The sequence below is a fragment of the Seriola aureovittata genome, chromosome 15 (genome assembly GCF_021018895.1).
Source record: "Seriola aureovittata isolate HTS-2021-v1 ecotype China chromosome 15, ASM2101889v1, whole genome shotgun sequence".
Classification (NCBI taxonomy): domain Eukaryota; kingdom Metazoa; phylum Chordata; class Actinopteri; order Carangiformes; family Carangidae; genus Seriola; species Seriola aureovittata.
The window spans coordinates 11,967,665-11,984,951 of NC_079378.1; the positions used below are offsets into that span (position 1 = coordinate 11,967,665).

General features: G+C 38.3%; 1 protein-coding gene across 1 annotated transcript in view; it reads right to left on the reverse strand.

Annotated features, from left to right (window-relative positions):
• The window catches only part of fstl4 (follistatin-like 4), a 223,803-nt gene that overhangs the window by 44,240 nt on the left and 162,276 nt on the right, over positions 1 to 17,287 (reverse strand). The window contains exon 7 of the mRNA XM_056396883.1: positions 551 to 717. Within this exon, the coding sequence (XP_056252858.1) occupies positions 551 to 717 (167 nt within the window). The remainder of the gene's footprint in view (positions 1 to 550; positions 718 to 17,287) is intronic.

Genomic DNA, 17,287 nt, shown 5'->3' on the forward strand with positions numbered 1-17,287 from the left:
AAGTTTGAAGATTGGTGTGCTCAGATGCATAAGTACTGACTACTCTTGTAATAGTGTAGTACTGGAACGTCGGCACGTTCAGTAAATGTTGGCTAACACCTGATAGTGATCACAACTTTAATATGTTAGGCTTGTGTCTGTCTTGAGTTGAGGCTCTCATGCCCACTTGTGCACATAAATCTATTAACACTGCTTTAATAGTATTCATAACGCTGACATCACTCAACAGTTCATAAGAGGTGATGTTGACTGGAAAGATAAGGACTGAGACAACCTACACATATAATCAATATGAACAAAAACAAATGCATTCTCATGAATTCTTTGGCTCAAGAAATTGTATAAAAAAATTTAAAAAAAATTCATGCTGTGAAAGTTTTACTTCTATTTCATCATCCATAATCTTATAAACCAGAAACCAACAAACATGAGTTTTTTCATTATTCATAGCTCATGTTTGTGAGATAAGGAACACTAGCAACACTATCATCACCAACATCGACAAAAAACAGTATCAAACATGATCAAGATAACAGCAACAATGACTCACATTAATATCCTCCAGGTCCAAGAAGTTTAATATGATGCCGTTCCTCTTCCAGATGATTGGGGGGCGCAGCGTCCCCTGGATGGCACAGGTAAGGACGGCACTGAGGCCCACTGTTACTGTGGAGACACTAATGCGCTGGTCCTCTGCCAGGCTCAGCTGGACAACCTCTGTTAGATTGAGAGTATGAACAGAGATGATTGGTGTTGGAGAGACAGAGGGGATGACAGCGAAGCAAAAAAAAGATGACAGTAAGAGGAAAAGATTGGGAGAAATGAGAACATGGAGAAAGAAAGAGGGGAAAAAGGTAGCAGAGAAAATCACAAATCAGAATAGGTGTGCTGATGTAGTGGAACTGTAGCCAGGGTTAATACATTTCTAAGCTTCCATCTCATTATTAGTGGACTGAGGAGGATAAACAGCTGTCCGGGAGTGAAGGATATCCAGTATGAAAAAAGACCATGTGTCAGAGGACACATAGCTAGCCAAATATCGTTCTTCTCATTAAGGGAAATTTATGTTCATTGAAATGGCCATCCAATTCAATTCACCTTTACGGCAAATTAAGAATTATTCTTCACTGGTTCCCCTTGGTGCCATAAATACTATCTGTCGCCAAGCTGTGTTGCCAGGCCAGATCTACAGTCGCAGTTAGAGTCTGAAAACTTTGTGATCTACTGAACCTTTTTCTCATTGTCACTTTAAACTTACACTGAGCCCAATATTTTAATTAGACATTAAAGTAGTGTCTTTGCAACAAAGTGTGCTATACAATATATTAAGTACGTGTATCCTCAGTATTAAATCTATTTCATGACCTTTATTGCATTACAATACCACCCAATCCTTTGTCTTTCTCCCATTTTGGGCGAGGAGCATAAGTATCCTGATGACAGTGAGATATTGTGTGAATGTGGAGTTCAGGCACGCCGGCACTGACATGATATATGTCAGTGTGCGACCCTGGGTCAATATTGGCTGAGGCACAGGTTATACTTGGTTCAATAAATAAAGAGACACAGACACCTGATAGAAATCTAAATGGAGCCAGCTAAGGGTAACACTGAGCGAATCACATACAAATCATTTACTGGACTGATACTATTAACTGCCCTTGCTTCATGACCTTTCATTATCCAAATATTTTAAGAGAGGATACACCATTAAAGATTTAGGAAAGACAAGAAAAAGAACAGGTGAAACTGAAATCTGTCATTATGGTTGGAAATTAAACATCCATAGATGAAAATGCTGTGACTAACAAAATAAATGCTAACACATTCAGTAAGCTTCATTACAATAAATACTCTGATGTATGTACTTATAACTATGGTTTTCTGAAGAAAGATAGTCTTTGTTGTGATGACATTTTACTGAGGTGGTTTCAGATGTTATTAAGAAATAATGCTGATTTGGGTGTTCCTGCTACTCACTTAAACGTATTTTGCCACAAACTATAACAACGAGTTGTCTTGTAACTGTCAGGCTTTAATGCTTGCCTTCCACAGCGGGGGGGTGCTTATTTCTTTTTGCTCCTATAATAAGCAAAGCAGCGTAAACTTAACACATTCAAAGCATGACATCTGTCTGAGAGGGAGCTGCTTTCACATCACAAATAAAGTTGCAGTGTTGTTTATGAACAAGCTGCTCTCACAGTGTTGATATATTTTTGATATAGCTTATGTTTATTTACCATTATCTACTAACCAGTGTGTTTGTGCTGAGAAACTTTTTGGACTCTGCTGACTTGTGCCTCCTTTCTAGGCACAACAACTCTATCAAATCTATCACACTCTAAAATGGCACACAAATCTGTATGAAGGAAAAGATTTATACATAAACACTGACTTTTAAGACCTGCAGCGATGAAGCCAGTATCACAACAAATCATTTCAAAATCCAAAGAGGACAATATTTCATTTTCAGACTTCAAGAAGATAGCTATCGCACTTTGAAATGTTTTTGGGGTACTTCCTGTCCAGATGAAGACTTTAACAAATGGTGGTGTAAATTATATAATGTTTTAAGTTTCTATCTTTATCTGTTCATGTGTGTTCATGTGTGTCTTGGGAGCAGTATTTATGAGCGCTATTTGTCTGCTCCTTGAAAAATCAGCTCCAAAGCCTCTGCTGCATTAAATATCTGACTGAACACATCCTTATGTCTGTTTTCAGTCACTGCCATGAATACGGACCAATTTCTCCTCACATTTAGTTTGGGTACACAAGCAACTGACAGCCAAGCCTCTGAATCAGACACTACGATTGGCTGTGTGAGGAATGTCGAATTGAGTGATGGGACTCTAGACAACACTAGCAAAGAATGCGGATGAGAACTGATTGATAAAGACACAGAAAGAAAGTAGCAATACACCAGGCAAACAGTAAGACTACTCCAAATCTTTTTTTTTTGTTTCTCACGGCTTTTTATAAAGCGCTGATACTCTAGTTTAATGAGAAAAAAATGTCTCTAGCTCAGACGGTTGCAGAGTTATGACGCTCTAAAGACAATGTGATATTTGGAAGCGTATACAGTCCCATTGCTTTAAGATGCTCTGTGGCCTGTTAGATGACTGCTAGATGATTCTGATTTTGTATAAAAGACCTAAGTGACTTTGAAAGAGGGTTCATTGTCAGGGCATGGATGGCAGGAGCTGCAGTCACAAAGACTAGCTAACACTGGTACATTTACATTTATGTTGATCAATGTGCATTGTCCCTAAATAAATAAATGAAAATGACATGAAAGACTGCTCAACTGATTAGTGTTTCAATTGGCGGAGTGACTAAAGTGACATCTGCATTTAAATCTATGGGAAAGACATCAGTAAATAAGGTTGGAAATTATGTTTGACAGCGCACATTTGATTATCATGATATTTGTGCATTAGTGCGATATGTAAGGAAAAACAGAACAGCTACTGTTCCTCAGGTTACTGAGAGTATTAGTGGGACATGATCAGACTGTCAACAAGAGCAGTCCGTCGACAAGTACATAGAGAGGGATACATTAGTAGGGTTGCAGTGCGTAAATCCATCATTACAAAGATGAATACACATTTGAGAGTTCAGCGGTACAATAGCCACAAGCACTGGTCTAGAGAGATGTGGAAAAAAATGATATGGTCAGATGAGTCATCCTTCCCCATATTCTCCACAAGTGGGTGAGTGCATGTGTGGTGTACACCAAGAGAATGGTACAGGCCAATTAAACACCTATTGGAAATTTTGGATCGACAGACAGCGCTGTCCACGACCACCATCAGAAAACCAAATGAGGGAATATCTTTTGGAAGAATGGTGTCTATCCCTCCAGTAGAGTTCGGCGACTTGTAGAATAAATGCCAAGGAGCACTGAAGCTGTTCTGGCAGCACATGGTGGCCCAACACCTTACTAAGACACTTTATGTTGGTCATTCCTTTAAATTGTCATCTGTGTGTTGTATCCAGGCAGACAGCTCAGTCTGTCAGTGATATTTCAGTATACATTGGGTACAGTACACTGCCAGGTCCAACATATTTAGGAATTCAGCAAAACATCTTTTGGGTGTCAGAACTAGCTTTCAGTGGCATGTGGACAGATGATCTGACATGGCTTGGAGGGGCTGTTGGCTGTGTGATAGCATCATCCAAATCTTGCCATTTTCAGTGTGTAGGCTGCTAGCTGGGAGGGTGTTGTTGGTTACCATAGCAATAGGGATTTTGAAAACATAAAACAGGCAGGGTAAGCGGAAATGGAGCAGAATGCTGCCTGAAATAGGCGCCCAATGGCTGGCGAATCACACTAATTTAATTTCAGACTCAAGAAACATATTGAATGAAACAAAGGAGAAAAAAAAAATTAATTAACTATATATTGAGACTTTTGTCTACATAATATTTGTCTACCCAATAGTTGTGATTTGCATGATGCATGATTTTAAAATATTGACTGGTGATTCTCAGCTAGAACTTTTTATTTGATTTTGAAAAGAATACCTTCACTCTGCTCTGTTGTGAAGCAGCACTGACAGCAGTGAAAAGATAACCTTCAGCTCAAAGCCTTTAATGCAGGGCAGTACCACTGCTGTCTACATACCAAATCAAATAGGAAAGGCTCCAACAATTCAAAAGCTGTGTTTAGATATTTCCAGCAGCAGTCAGCCAACCCCTCATATGAGGTCAGTCTGAACTTTTGAACTTTCTGCTGATGTATTAGTTTTCACTTTTAATATCTAGCAGAAAGGCCATTGTATAAAAAGCATCTACCTTTGTGAAAGATCAGTTGTGAAATTAATCTTGACACCATGAAATTAATCCTGATGCCATCCAACTCAACCCACTGAGATTATAGCTAAGAGTCCAAGAAGACAGAGACTTTTTATGTGATTAAGAATAGGCCTAAATCATTAGTTACAAAATTTATTAATTGCTGTTGATGACACCTTTCTAAAGAAACTGGATCTAGGAGAGTTGTTAAAGGACATTAGGAAAAATTTAAATGTTAAGGTTTTCCTGTGATACGATTAAAAAAAGGCCTTTAGTTGATTGCTGGGTGATAATGATACTCACATATTGTGACTTTTGTTCTGTGGCCACAGACAGAGCCCACTATTAAACACTTGCTTTAAAAAGATGAAACACTGCGTCTTGTTCATCACATATTTTTCATCCACTGATTTGGGCAAAGGAGTGTGTGCCCTACCTCTCCATAGCTGTGGCAGGGATAGAACCTCAAGTTGTTTGCTCTTTACTCAGCTCTGTAAGTTAGCTAATTCCCTTGATGAGATTTTTGTACCTACAACAAAATGTTTTTGTTTGAGTGCACCACAGAGTCCATCCTTCATTATTTCTGAGGAGTCGACTATATGGCAGACCATTAGGATTTTTATTTGACGCTTCTTGTTTGTGGAAGATTTAGAATGCCAGTAAAGGTCAACAATAATAAGCCCTGCCCATGACTATGCTGTGATTGGACAGTTGATTGTTTTCAGTTTGGAGGGAAGACGGAGATAAAAAGAGACAATAAGAGACTAAGAATAAGAGAATAAGTTGTACAGAAGAACTTTGCCTAAATAAAATAATGACTAAAATTTGCAATTTGTATGATGTAAATTATGATGTATCTGATCAATGAATGAGCAAACACGAGTAAGATTCTGACCAAGCATTCAGTGTCAATGTTGACACTTGGTACCATGAAACCAATTTGAGCTGGACTCAAAAAGTATTGGTGTTTAATTCCAGCACGAATAGCTACACCCATTTTTAATTCAACCACAAAAGATAATTTCCACTTTCAGAGCAGCTCTATAAAAACATGTCCAAACACCCTCCCATGTTCGGCCCGTTCTCATATGACCCAGACAAATTGCATATCCACAGGCAGTGCCTGCTCTGCCCCGGCTGGCTGTGGAAGGTTGTCATGACATTATCTAGTTAATGATTCTTACAGTTTTCCCCTTTCTCCCAAAATAGCTCCAATGTGTAAGTTAGTAATTGATTTTCTGGGGAATTCAGAAGCTCCACTGATCAATCAGCCCTGCTAACTGAGCTATGGACGGGCTGACGGAACTAACAGGGAGGTTTCCTGTATCCAGCTCTGGAGGGACATACAGTATAGCATGAGTAAGGAGAGGAAGAGAGAGAGAGAGAGAGAGAGAGAGAGAAAGTGAAAGGAGAGGGAGCAAGGCGAAATACTGTAAGAGAGAAGTAATGACAGAAGAAAGCATAGTTAAATGACAAAAAACAGGGTGTGTGAGGACAAAGAAAACACTGACAAGGAAGAAGAAAACATATGTAGTATGTAAAAGAGGATAATCAAATTAAAGAAAGAAAGACAGGGCCATAAGAGAAGTAGTAAAAATGTGTGCGTGTGTGAGACAGGAAGAGAGACAAATTCAATTCAGAGCACGTAGACAATCTCCCAGGGAATAACTAATGTGGTGAGCTGAAGACTGCGGCTCAGAGTGTTGTCCCTTTCCACTTTTATGAGACCAGCCCCTCGTGAGCTGGAATAAGACATCAAGTCACAAAGCAGAGGAGCAGAACACCATGACTTTTTTAGAGGGTAAGACAGATAACGGAGTGAAAGAGAGAGAGGTGGTGACGGCCAGAGAACAAGGAGGAGAAATAGAGAGACAGATGGAAAGAGGGTTATAGGTGAAGGAGTGGGATGTGAGGAGCCATGTGAGCGGGGATAGGAAGCAAGAAAACAAGCTGACAGACACCCAGTAGGGATAAATTTGTTGATTTGTGGGTCAAAAAATGTTGAGCCATCTATTTTATCACTGGGATAAAGTGTTTTAGGTGCATAGCTTTCATATAACCACTGGTTCAACAGCATTAATGTTACTGTATTTCACAATTACATGTAGTTACTGAAATGATGTTGAAACAACCGGTATATAACCTAGCCATCAAAAAACCTCTCAGTTTACACCTACACATCTTTTCACCTGAAAATGACTAAATCCATGCTTAATGGTTTAGAAGCTCTATCCACATAAAATAACATAATATCTGTCAATGAATAAAAATGCCTTTAAATCATGTTAAGTCCTTGCTCCCGACAGAGAGCCGATATTCAAGAGAGTTTTCATCAAGGTGTCCAGCTTGCAATTTTTACACCATGACATCCTTGAGAATACAATGCAAATTAGAAAGGTAAAAGCAATTAATTATCTCACTAGAACTAGGTTGGAACAAAGTGAGTGCAAATTTAATAATGCTGTGAAATGGGATTGAGGGAGATTGTGCTGTGTGGTTGTCCAAAGCCACTTTTTAACTGATGTGCAAAGTAACTGGCCAGACCTGCTGTGTCCTTATAAGTCAAAATACATTTCCATTACCATTTACTGAAAAATTATCTAGACAAAAATCTCCATCTTGTCAACATAAAGACATTTAAATGTATTTTTATTCTTAGACTTCAGTATTTTAAAATTCACAAAAATGGTTTGATAGAAACCAATCTAGTAAATATTTCATTGCTCTTCTTAGATCTGCGTCTCTCTGAAGTTAATGCATGTGTGATAAAGTCAACCAAATTACTAAATATGGCAAATGTGCTTTTAGCAACAGACCCTGTAGCTGTAGAAATCTCTTAATAAACCAGTCCCATAGGGCAAAACACAACATGTCAGGAAACATTTTGTCCTCAGCTCTCTTCAGACTACACTATCTCTATAGACTTACCCACAAACTGATTTATGTGTTGTGCTCTCTAGCGACACTAGCATCACTGGGGTCAGTGTCACTGACAGTGAAATCACACATTTGGATTAATCACGATCTGCGATCACCAACTCTGACAGATAAAGGTAGCCTATGTGAATGTAGTTTTATCACTCTTACTTGAGATTGGTTATGACATACAGTAAGCTTCGGGAGAAAAATAATAACGTTAACAAAGGCTGTGAAAATGTAGTAACTTAGAAACTTTAAAACTTGATAGAATATGATTGTTAATCAACAACGTTGCATCCATGACTTATTGTATTGTTATCATAGGAAATAAAATAATTTGATAAAAATCCACAACATATAAAGTTGTAGAAGACTTTCTTGTTTGTACCTATAAAGAGTATACATACAGAACATAGGGATTTCATGTGAGCTGAGGCTTTTGGATTTTGTATTCCTTTTTTGTTTTTCAAAAGTTAAAGCTTGAAGCACAATCCAGGAATAATTTTGGTGATTAAAGGTAAAATAAGTCCATGACAACTTGGCTGACAGGTTATTTTAGACATGCATATGTCTATATATAACATACAGTATAGCATATCAGAGACTGTACAGTTTTCATATGAGATGCTACCACAGTAATGGCTGCTTGTTTACTTTAATCCTCTTTTCTGGATCAGAAGGGTGTTTGAGCCCCTCAGAGGACAGACAGACGTGTGCACGCACACACACACACACACACACACACACACACACACACACACACACACACACACACAGCAAGAGCCACACACACACACACACACACACACACACACACACACACACACACACACACACACACACACACACACACACACACAGCAAGAGCGACACACTTACAAAAACATGCTCTATTGGTGAATAAAGTCTTCAATGCTTTGGGCTGGTGACAGTGACACCTCAGACACCCCACATTAGAAAGCCAGAGTGCTCTTCCTCTGTGTCTCTCACACTGAATGCGAGCGTTGGAGTAGTGTATCACCCGTGACATGTACACTCTCCTCCCCTCATGTGTCATGTATGCAAATATATGCACGGTAGTCTCGATTATTCATATTTGACCCTCATGAAAAAAATATCCTCATTTGGCCTCATTTGGTAAATTAAGATTCAGGCATTAATGATTAAGCTCATCACTAAGTGAAAAGCAGCTGCTACAGTAAGTGGGCTTGATTTGCCAGCCTTCACACTTCCTACATGTTCCTGCAAAGCTGCCAAGCTACTTAGCAATGGAGTCTTGTACGATTCAAAGCAACCTCATGCTGGTGTCATGCTTGCACTTTGGTAGGCCCCCAACTAAAACTGTGTTTTTTTTTGTTTTTTTTACAGGAAAGAAAATGGATTTTCTCATTGATAGTTGCTATGCAACCACCAAAAGGTCATGACAACAGCCAATCTTAGACCACCAGGCAATGGAGCACAATAGTAATGTGTCAGGCTGTGGGTAAACACAGGTTCCTCAGCACAGAGTACACCTTCAATCACAGGGACACATGCTGACACCTGTTACTCTTATAATCTTTTATTGTCCTGCAAAATTAGGAAAAATGCTTGGAAAACCACCCGGAATACATGCAACAATATAGTATGCAGTATCCATGGTGATGCTTAAAAAGGTAGGTTTGTGCTTCAAAGTCTGCTTATGAACCTGTCATGAGCAAAATAGCATAAAGAATGAAAGAATAAAGATGTGGGTACTGACTATAGATGCAAAGTAAATCCATCTAATAAAATAAATTCTAAAACACAAATTTGTCATTTCATAAGCTTTTTTTTTTTTTTTTTTTTTAAACATTTGTTCATTAATGTATGTACGGGTGGATAATAATGATAAAACTGCACTTACATGGTGCTTTATAATTAACACACACACACACACACACACACACACACACACACACACGACTTGCTCAAGAATATTTTGAAATGTGGACAGGACCAGCCCTGTGATAAATGGAAGACACGTTCTACCTCCTGAGCCACAGTATCAAAACATGTATACAGTATGTGATTTTATAATGTGACATAAATATACAGTGTATTGTGATACACACATTTTTTGGAGATTACATTAAAATACTTTATAGATTAAATAACTGGATGTTAGTTTTAACCTAATTCGGTTAATTAAATACCAAAAAAAAAAAAATCAAGGTAGTTCAACAAATTGAGCACAAATCATCACAATCCAATATTACAGCCCCATTAAGCAGCCCTGCTCACTGATATGCAAGATTTCCAACATTGTTCTAATATAAGTATTGATATTAAAATGTTAGCTAGCGCAATATAAATGGTAAAACAAAATCTCTGCTGGCTGACAAGTTTTTATCATCCTATGCACATATTGTTACATCACCCAATCCCAGGCTGACGCAGAGAAAAACTCAATCCACAGATGCTCAGTTTACACAGCGTTTTATTTTTAATACAACTGATTTATAAACTGATATAAATTCTCTGAAATTACATGACACGTGATAATGTCCTCTGTGACACACAATGACACCAGCAGAACATACAGGCAGACACGACTCCCACCATGTGTCACTGTGCATTCGGTGTGAGGGCTGCTCTCTGTAGGTGGGCTGCAGCTATTAGTAAATATATCATGCATGTTTCAAACACACTGAATTAATAGTATATTGTATATTATACTGTACATGTGTGCCCATTCAATAACTATGCACTCTCAGTTAGTTACTTCTATGCATACAATATATATCACATCTCATATTTTCATATATACTGATCATTTACTCACGCTCCTTTTTCTCCATCTCTTATGCATACACTAAACCCCCACCCCACCCACCCACCCCCACCCCCACCCACCCACACACACACACACACACACACACAGTAACTCAAACTCATGCTGGCGTGGTGATTATTCATGGGAGGGATATGGGGATGAGCAATCAGCGGCCAGCTCATTAATCACACTGGATGCAGACCCTTAATCTCCTCCACAGGTACAGAGGAATCCTCTGCTGCCGCTCATCATTGCTTCTCTAACTTCCCATTCTTCTCTATCTCACCCTACCTCCTTCTCTCTTCCACCCACCACCTCATTTTCTTTCAGATGCTTTGTTTGCATCCTTGGCTATTTCTCTCTGTCTTTGTCCTTCACAGGGCCTCTCACACTCTCAATATCTCTGTGACTCTGACTATCTGTCAGTGTTCCTTTCCATCTCACTCTTTTCTTTTCTCTCCTGTTTTTAAGCTGTCTCTCTCTCTTCCCTGTTGTTCTACTTTAAGTGCCTTCTTGCCTGGCTGTCTCTCAACTTGCTAGGAAAGCCAAGATGGTGCTTCTTCGCCAGTAGGGCCCCTTAACTAGACAGCGAACAAGTCTTGTTAGGATCACAAAGAGAAGACAGAGAGCAAGCCAGTGGAGGAAGGGTAGAGTAGGAATATGTGTGCAGGAAGGAGTATCTTAAAACAATCTGTTCCAAGCTGTATTAATAAACCAGGAGCAGCAGATTGGCAGGAGATCTGGTTCTGCTTGCTCTCCCTCCTCGGCTGCATGAGCGTTTAGAGAGATTGAAGAAGATTGAGAATACTTCACAGCAGCTGGACACCTACTTGTGTGTTTTGTGTTGGTTAGAAGTTGATGAGAACCATTATTGCTGCATTTCTACTAAATTTAAATAAAATAATAGGAGGTTAGTTTATGGTGAGTGCATGATAATTTGTCAAAATTGCTACTTCTTTTTTTTTTTGGCTGAAAAATGACTTCCAGCATTTCCCAGAACAGAACACACAGTGTGATAAGATGGACAGCTAAATTACAAACCTGTCTTTTGAAAAACCACGTTTTAAAAAGCCAGAAAAAAATATTATTATAATGCCTTCACAGGATTATTATAAGATATTTCTCCAGTTTATTGTCTTATTTGAGAGCCACTTCTTGAGTTACGCACTAAAAATAAGCCTGCTGCTTTCAACAATATGTATTACTCAAGGTATCTACCATAGTCCTCCTAGAAGTGCACACTCTCCATGCCATTTAAAGGGAACAATGTCTCCCCCTGCATTATTTAATGACCAATTTTGCAGGAACAGGCTGCTAACAACAGAGCCCGTTTCGGAGGTGGGTGTTGCTGCTAAGCACCTGAACGCATTGTAAGGCGACAGTGGATTTACAGAGGACGAGGCTCAATAATGAACCGGCATCAGTTTGGTAATGAAAGGGGAGAGCTTTCTTTACCGTTTCATTCAGTCCCTAAGGCCGGTAAAATGAGCAGATTAATTGCCTGTCTGGAGGATTCACAGATATGTTTACCTAAGTGGAAGATCTCCAAACTCCAGATACCAACTTTTATTTTAGTAATATACATTCAGTTAGTGTGTTGCTTTACAATCGTGTCTGTCATTTGAGACAGAATCACAAACCTTTGCTGCCCCTTGTCCCTTTAATGCCAAGCCTGTAAATCACCTTGTGCTAATACAGTTGAAAGGAAAGTTACATCAATATTGGCTTTATCACATGTCACACTGCAAGTCATTTTTCCAGAGCTTTCCCAATGTTTCTAATGTTATGACTCCCTAAATTCAAACATGCTGTGACCCACTGGCATTGTCACATTATATTGACTGAGATGAAAGCGAGCGTTTAGGCCGTCATGTCTTTCATGACATTTTTTCTTTTATTAATAGAGCCACAGGACCATGTCTGTGCTTTTTTCAATCTTTCCCTAGAAAAAAAAACCCTTAACCTTTCCAAATTCCTTGAAATTGGAATTTCATATGATGTAACTCAGAAAATATGTGACAATAACAATAAAATAAAGTCAGTTTGTTTTGACTTTTATTTTAAACTGTATTAGCTTGTGAATATTTGGGAACTTTGGTGTGAAAGCTTTTACCTGCGCCAAACTAATAAATATCATTATTGTATATGCAGGTTTTATGTATCCAGTTTGATTCCTAAAAGATATCAAACATTATGAACCGTGCAAAAGTAAATATTTGACTCGCAAGCATTACGTGATGCGTCTTGTATAACTTCACCGTCTGTTTCACAATCCATTTAAAAAAATATATGCAGTCTGAAAGAAATGGTAAAAGATGAAGAGTTCATTTAGAGAAATCAAGTTCAAGACAGCTTGGAAAAAATCATATCTTCACACCCTTTGATTTGATAAAAACTGAGGACATTTTAAATCTCAAAGGCCAAAAAAAGTCATCCTGCTCTGAGAGGCTGAATGGAAACAAGCTGACAGTCTGGAGCTAATCTCCCATACTTCATTTGGCCGGATGAAACCCAATTCATTAAAACGATACTCTCATTTGATAGAAGCATAAGATCTCTGACAATCTGGATAATCTTTCATCTTTATGGATAGAGGAAAAGACCGCCCCTCCCCTCTCTCTACTAGCTAGGCCTCCTACTGTAAACTGCAAAGGCATTTTCTGACAGGGTTGGCTAAGTGGGCTTTCTCATTTTAAAACCCCTTCAGCCTTGTGGAGGAGGAGGGTAAGAGAGATTAGTGGCCTGCAGCACAACTCTACACTGCAGGAGTCACAGCTTGACCTGACCTGAGGGTCCGCCTTGATAGAGACAGAATACACAATGATATACTGGGAGCTGAATGTGTGTGTCTCGAATGTATGTGTTTAAATGTGCACGTCTGCATCTTGAGTTATGCACAGGGAGGAATAAAATCTATGCAAGTTTTCTGATGTTCATGCATAAATTAACCAACATCAGTCTGATTAGAGCTGCAGGACAGAGGAATAGAAACACCAATAACTGTCTTTCATGTAGCTCCCATGAGGGCTGTTTTCCAGAGAAACCACTCCAATGTTAAAGGGGTCAATGGACCCTTGAATTCAGACTGGTAAAGTGGTGAGAGCACAACACTGGGTACTGTATTTTGAATTTGATTAGTTATAGTACAATTTAGAGAGGTTATGTTTTTTTTCTTCAGAGAGAGAGAGAGAGGGGAAGAATAAAGAAAAGAAGAGTCTCTATATCCACAGACACAAATGAAACAGTAAGTGAAGAGCATTGTTTCTCTTTCATTTAAACTCAAGTTATTTGCTCTGGTTTTGCACTGAGAGTACACCGTAGTCATCTGTCAGAACTAAAAAGTGCTGTTTTACAGTTTGACAAAGTGAAACCATTTCAGCATAACAGTCCTGTGTGTACATACTTAGATATTTTAAGGTTACTAAACAGCTTTTCTACTATTAAAACTAGGTTGCCCATGCTCACATGTGTTTAAACAATCCATTTAAGATTCTTAAAGTAGAGGCCATGGTAGTAAAAATGCTGTTCATCTATCCTCCCTTGGTGATAAATCTGTACTAGTCCAGTGTACACTCTAGTACATTCTTAGACCTCAGCATCAGTTCTAACACATCACAGAAAACAATAACAATACTACTACTACTAAAAGAGTTTTGGCACCCTTCACTTCGCAATCCAAAATTGATGTAGTTCTGTGTGTAACTCAAAGAAAATAGACTTGATATGTAAAGAAAATGTTTCGGGTTGCTGTACAAGTGAAGTGGAAGTGATGTGTGGTCCATTACAAGGCTGGTCAAGATAACTTTGTAATCAAATCTGTTCAATCAGATACCATGGGGAATGCAGCACTTAAATACAGAACTGAACCAGTACTTTACCAGTCCAGTGGAACAAAAGAGTTGAGTTCACAGGAAAACTAATTTGTTTTGTGTTTAATTGTTTAATATTTTTTTTGGAGTTAAATGTAAATACCATAATGTCTGTTATTTTCACTGAAGAGGTTGAATCTATGTTGAATATGCAGAAACAGAGGCAGGTGATCAGATGATATAAAGTTTGACATTCATTTATTCATGTAAAATTATTGATCCAAGGAGGGTTTGCTGAGAACAACAGTGCTATATATATCATATTTATACAGTTCTAGATGTTCACACCAGCATATTTTGCTTCAAGCAACTGAACAGCTGCACCTTCCTGAACAGCATGTTGCCTGATTCTGGTACCTCACTAGATTTTGGTTGAATAATTTAGCTTCCTAAACGCCTGAGTATATGCCTCTGACCAGCTCAGTAAGCACCTGTGTCACTCATCATCCAGAGTTAGGATGCAATTTAGGAGGGCTGGGCGACATGATGATATATGCTGCGAGTGACGATAAGAAATTAGTTGTACTATCATACTCTTAATATTGTGGTAGCTATCGTTTGAGTGAGTTAGGCTATTATGAGTTGCAATACTGGATTTTCCAATAGCAACTCAATAGCATCTTTTGTTAGACCCCACCATGCCAGGTAAAAACCCACTTCTGTCCATTTTTATACTCCAAGTTTGACACACAGCCTCTTTCTTAGAAAGTTGTAATTGCAAAACCCAAACTGAGTAGTAGCAGTTATCAGAAGTGTACCAAACAGTGGAAATGAGTAAAAGTTAATATAAGTCCAACCTTACAGCTTTTGTTTATTTATATGCATGGGACAGTGCACAATAATCAACATTGACGTTAACATCAATGTAAATGTGCTGAGGTCAGCTCAACAGCTAATTTCCACCGCAGTCCCGACATAACTATAAATGATACTGATAACAAGCATTTTCTATATAATGAAGTTACAATGAAAATAAGTCAGATAGGAAACAAAAAGAAATATACTAAAACACTTTCCTAGCAATGTTAAACTAACAATACAATCAGACAAGTATAACACAACAAACAAGTTAATCTATAAAACCATCAGAATGTAGAGCTCTGAAATAAAATCTATAGAGGAGAGCTAATTTTCCTTTGAGAAAATGCTCCCCAGAGTGTGTCCCTGATATAAATATTAATAGCAGAAACAAAATCAAACTTGGCTCAGGTTTCGGGGTTCTTTACTCTAATGACAAGGGACTTTGTAGAATTATGATTGAGCACTTCTGGATAAATAGTGTTGATTTATCTAATTTACCATCAAGACAATTTGTGGAATTCCAGGAATCCATGCTCAGCTAATTTTACAGTAAGTACATAAAACAACTGGAAAAATGCATTTTTTTGATTAAACTATTACAAATTACTTGTCAAAACCTCTGAATACATGCATCAGTATGTATGATGTAAAACACTATGTTCTTGCTTCTAAATGGACGCCCACCTTAAATTTACATCTGTTGATAAAGTCTATATCTGTGAGTTAATAACACTAATGCTTTCATAACAGAAACCCTCATTAAAATTTAGGATAATAATAATTGCAATCTGTAGTCCTTGTGGCATAGGGACCACTCACAAAACTGGCTGATCATTTTACTCAAGTGAGGATGTAATAAGTCAGATTTTTTTTTTTGGCTATTAAAAACTTCAGCCATAATTGTGACCATCATGTTCAAAAAAACACCAACTGGAAAGAGAACTCATTCATAGACTGAAGCCTCTTCATATCAGTGGACTGAACCAAGGAGAGGAATTTTTTGAGATAGACTTTTTTATCTGATAAAGATGAGTTTACTTAAACATTCTGATGCTGATTTGAGCAATAAATATTGATTTTCTTGGTGAAACTGAGAAGCATCAGTTGACTGGTACAAATTATCGTTGCTTCTTTCTTTTACACCCTGGTAAAATGTGGGATGATTAATTAGCAGAAAAGCGAACTAAACAGGCATTGTAACATGGTACCATTATAACCACTAACGGGGCTTTTAAAAAGCTGCTGATGAGTTGATGAAGTTGATTAATTGCTCCATATTTTCCCCTGGAGTACTCTCTCTTCCCCCAACCCTCTCTCTCTTTCTCTCTTTACTGTGCAATGAATTACAGGAGAATAAAGTTTGTCTACGCCATGCATAAACCACACTACTAAATTATTATGGATCCTCCAAGCATGACAGGAGTTTTGAAAATAATTATGAAAGTTTCAGGCTAAATTCCTGCATGCTTAATGATTAAACTCTATGTGGGCAGCACAGAGGCTGGAGGGTAGAACTGTCTATTCAAAGTGAAAAGGACATGGGTTTAATCCCCAACTGAGGCTTTTCCATAAGAATCTGACCTCAAGTAACTAGTGACCCATGTGTTTTCAGAAGATAGTATGCTAATGTTTGCCACACACGGACATTAACACTCACAGTGCAGGTGTGAGCAACCTGGCCAAAGGCGTAATTTTTGTCCAGCAACTGCATGCTGAATGACAACACAGAGGCTCTGCCATGGCTGATTCAGAGCTTTTTGTTATGTCAATACCGGAATCAGCGTCCATTATGAGATGTAAAAGATGCAATGTCAGAGAGGACATGGCACCTTTGAATTTGCGTAAAGACTCTTTTTCACAGCTGCGCTCCTCTGTGGTTTTTGACCTCATTTCTTTCTGTTCGAATGTATAAAAAATGTGATGGACCAATAAGCTGTCTGAATAAGCTTAAACAGAAAAGACGCAACTATATTTCAACAACAAACGAGACAATAAGAAGCATCTTTATACCATAGTTACAGGCTGCAACAGCCAATCACAAAACAGGTTGTGAACCTGAAATGCCTGTAGCCACAGAAGTAAAAACCAGCGAGAATTATCTCATCATTAG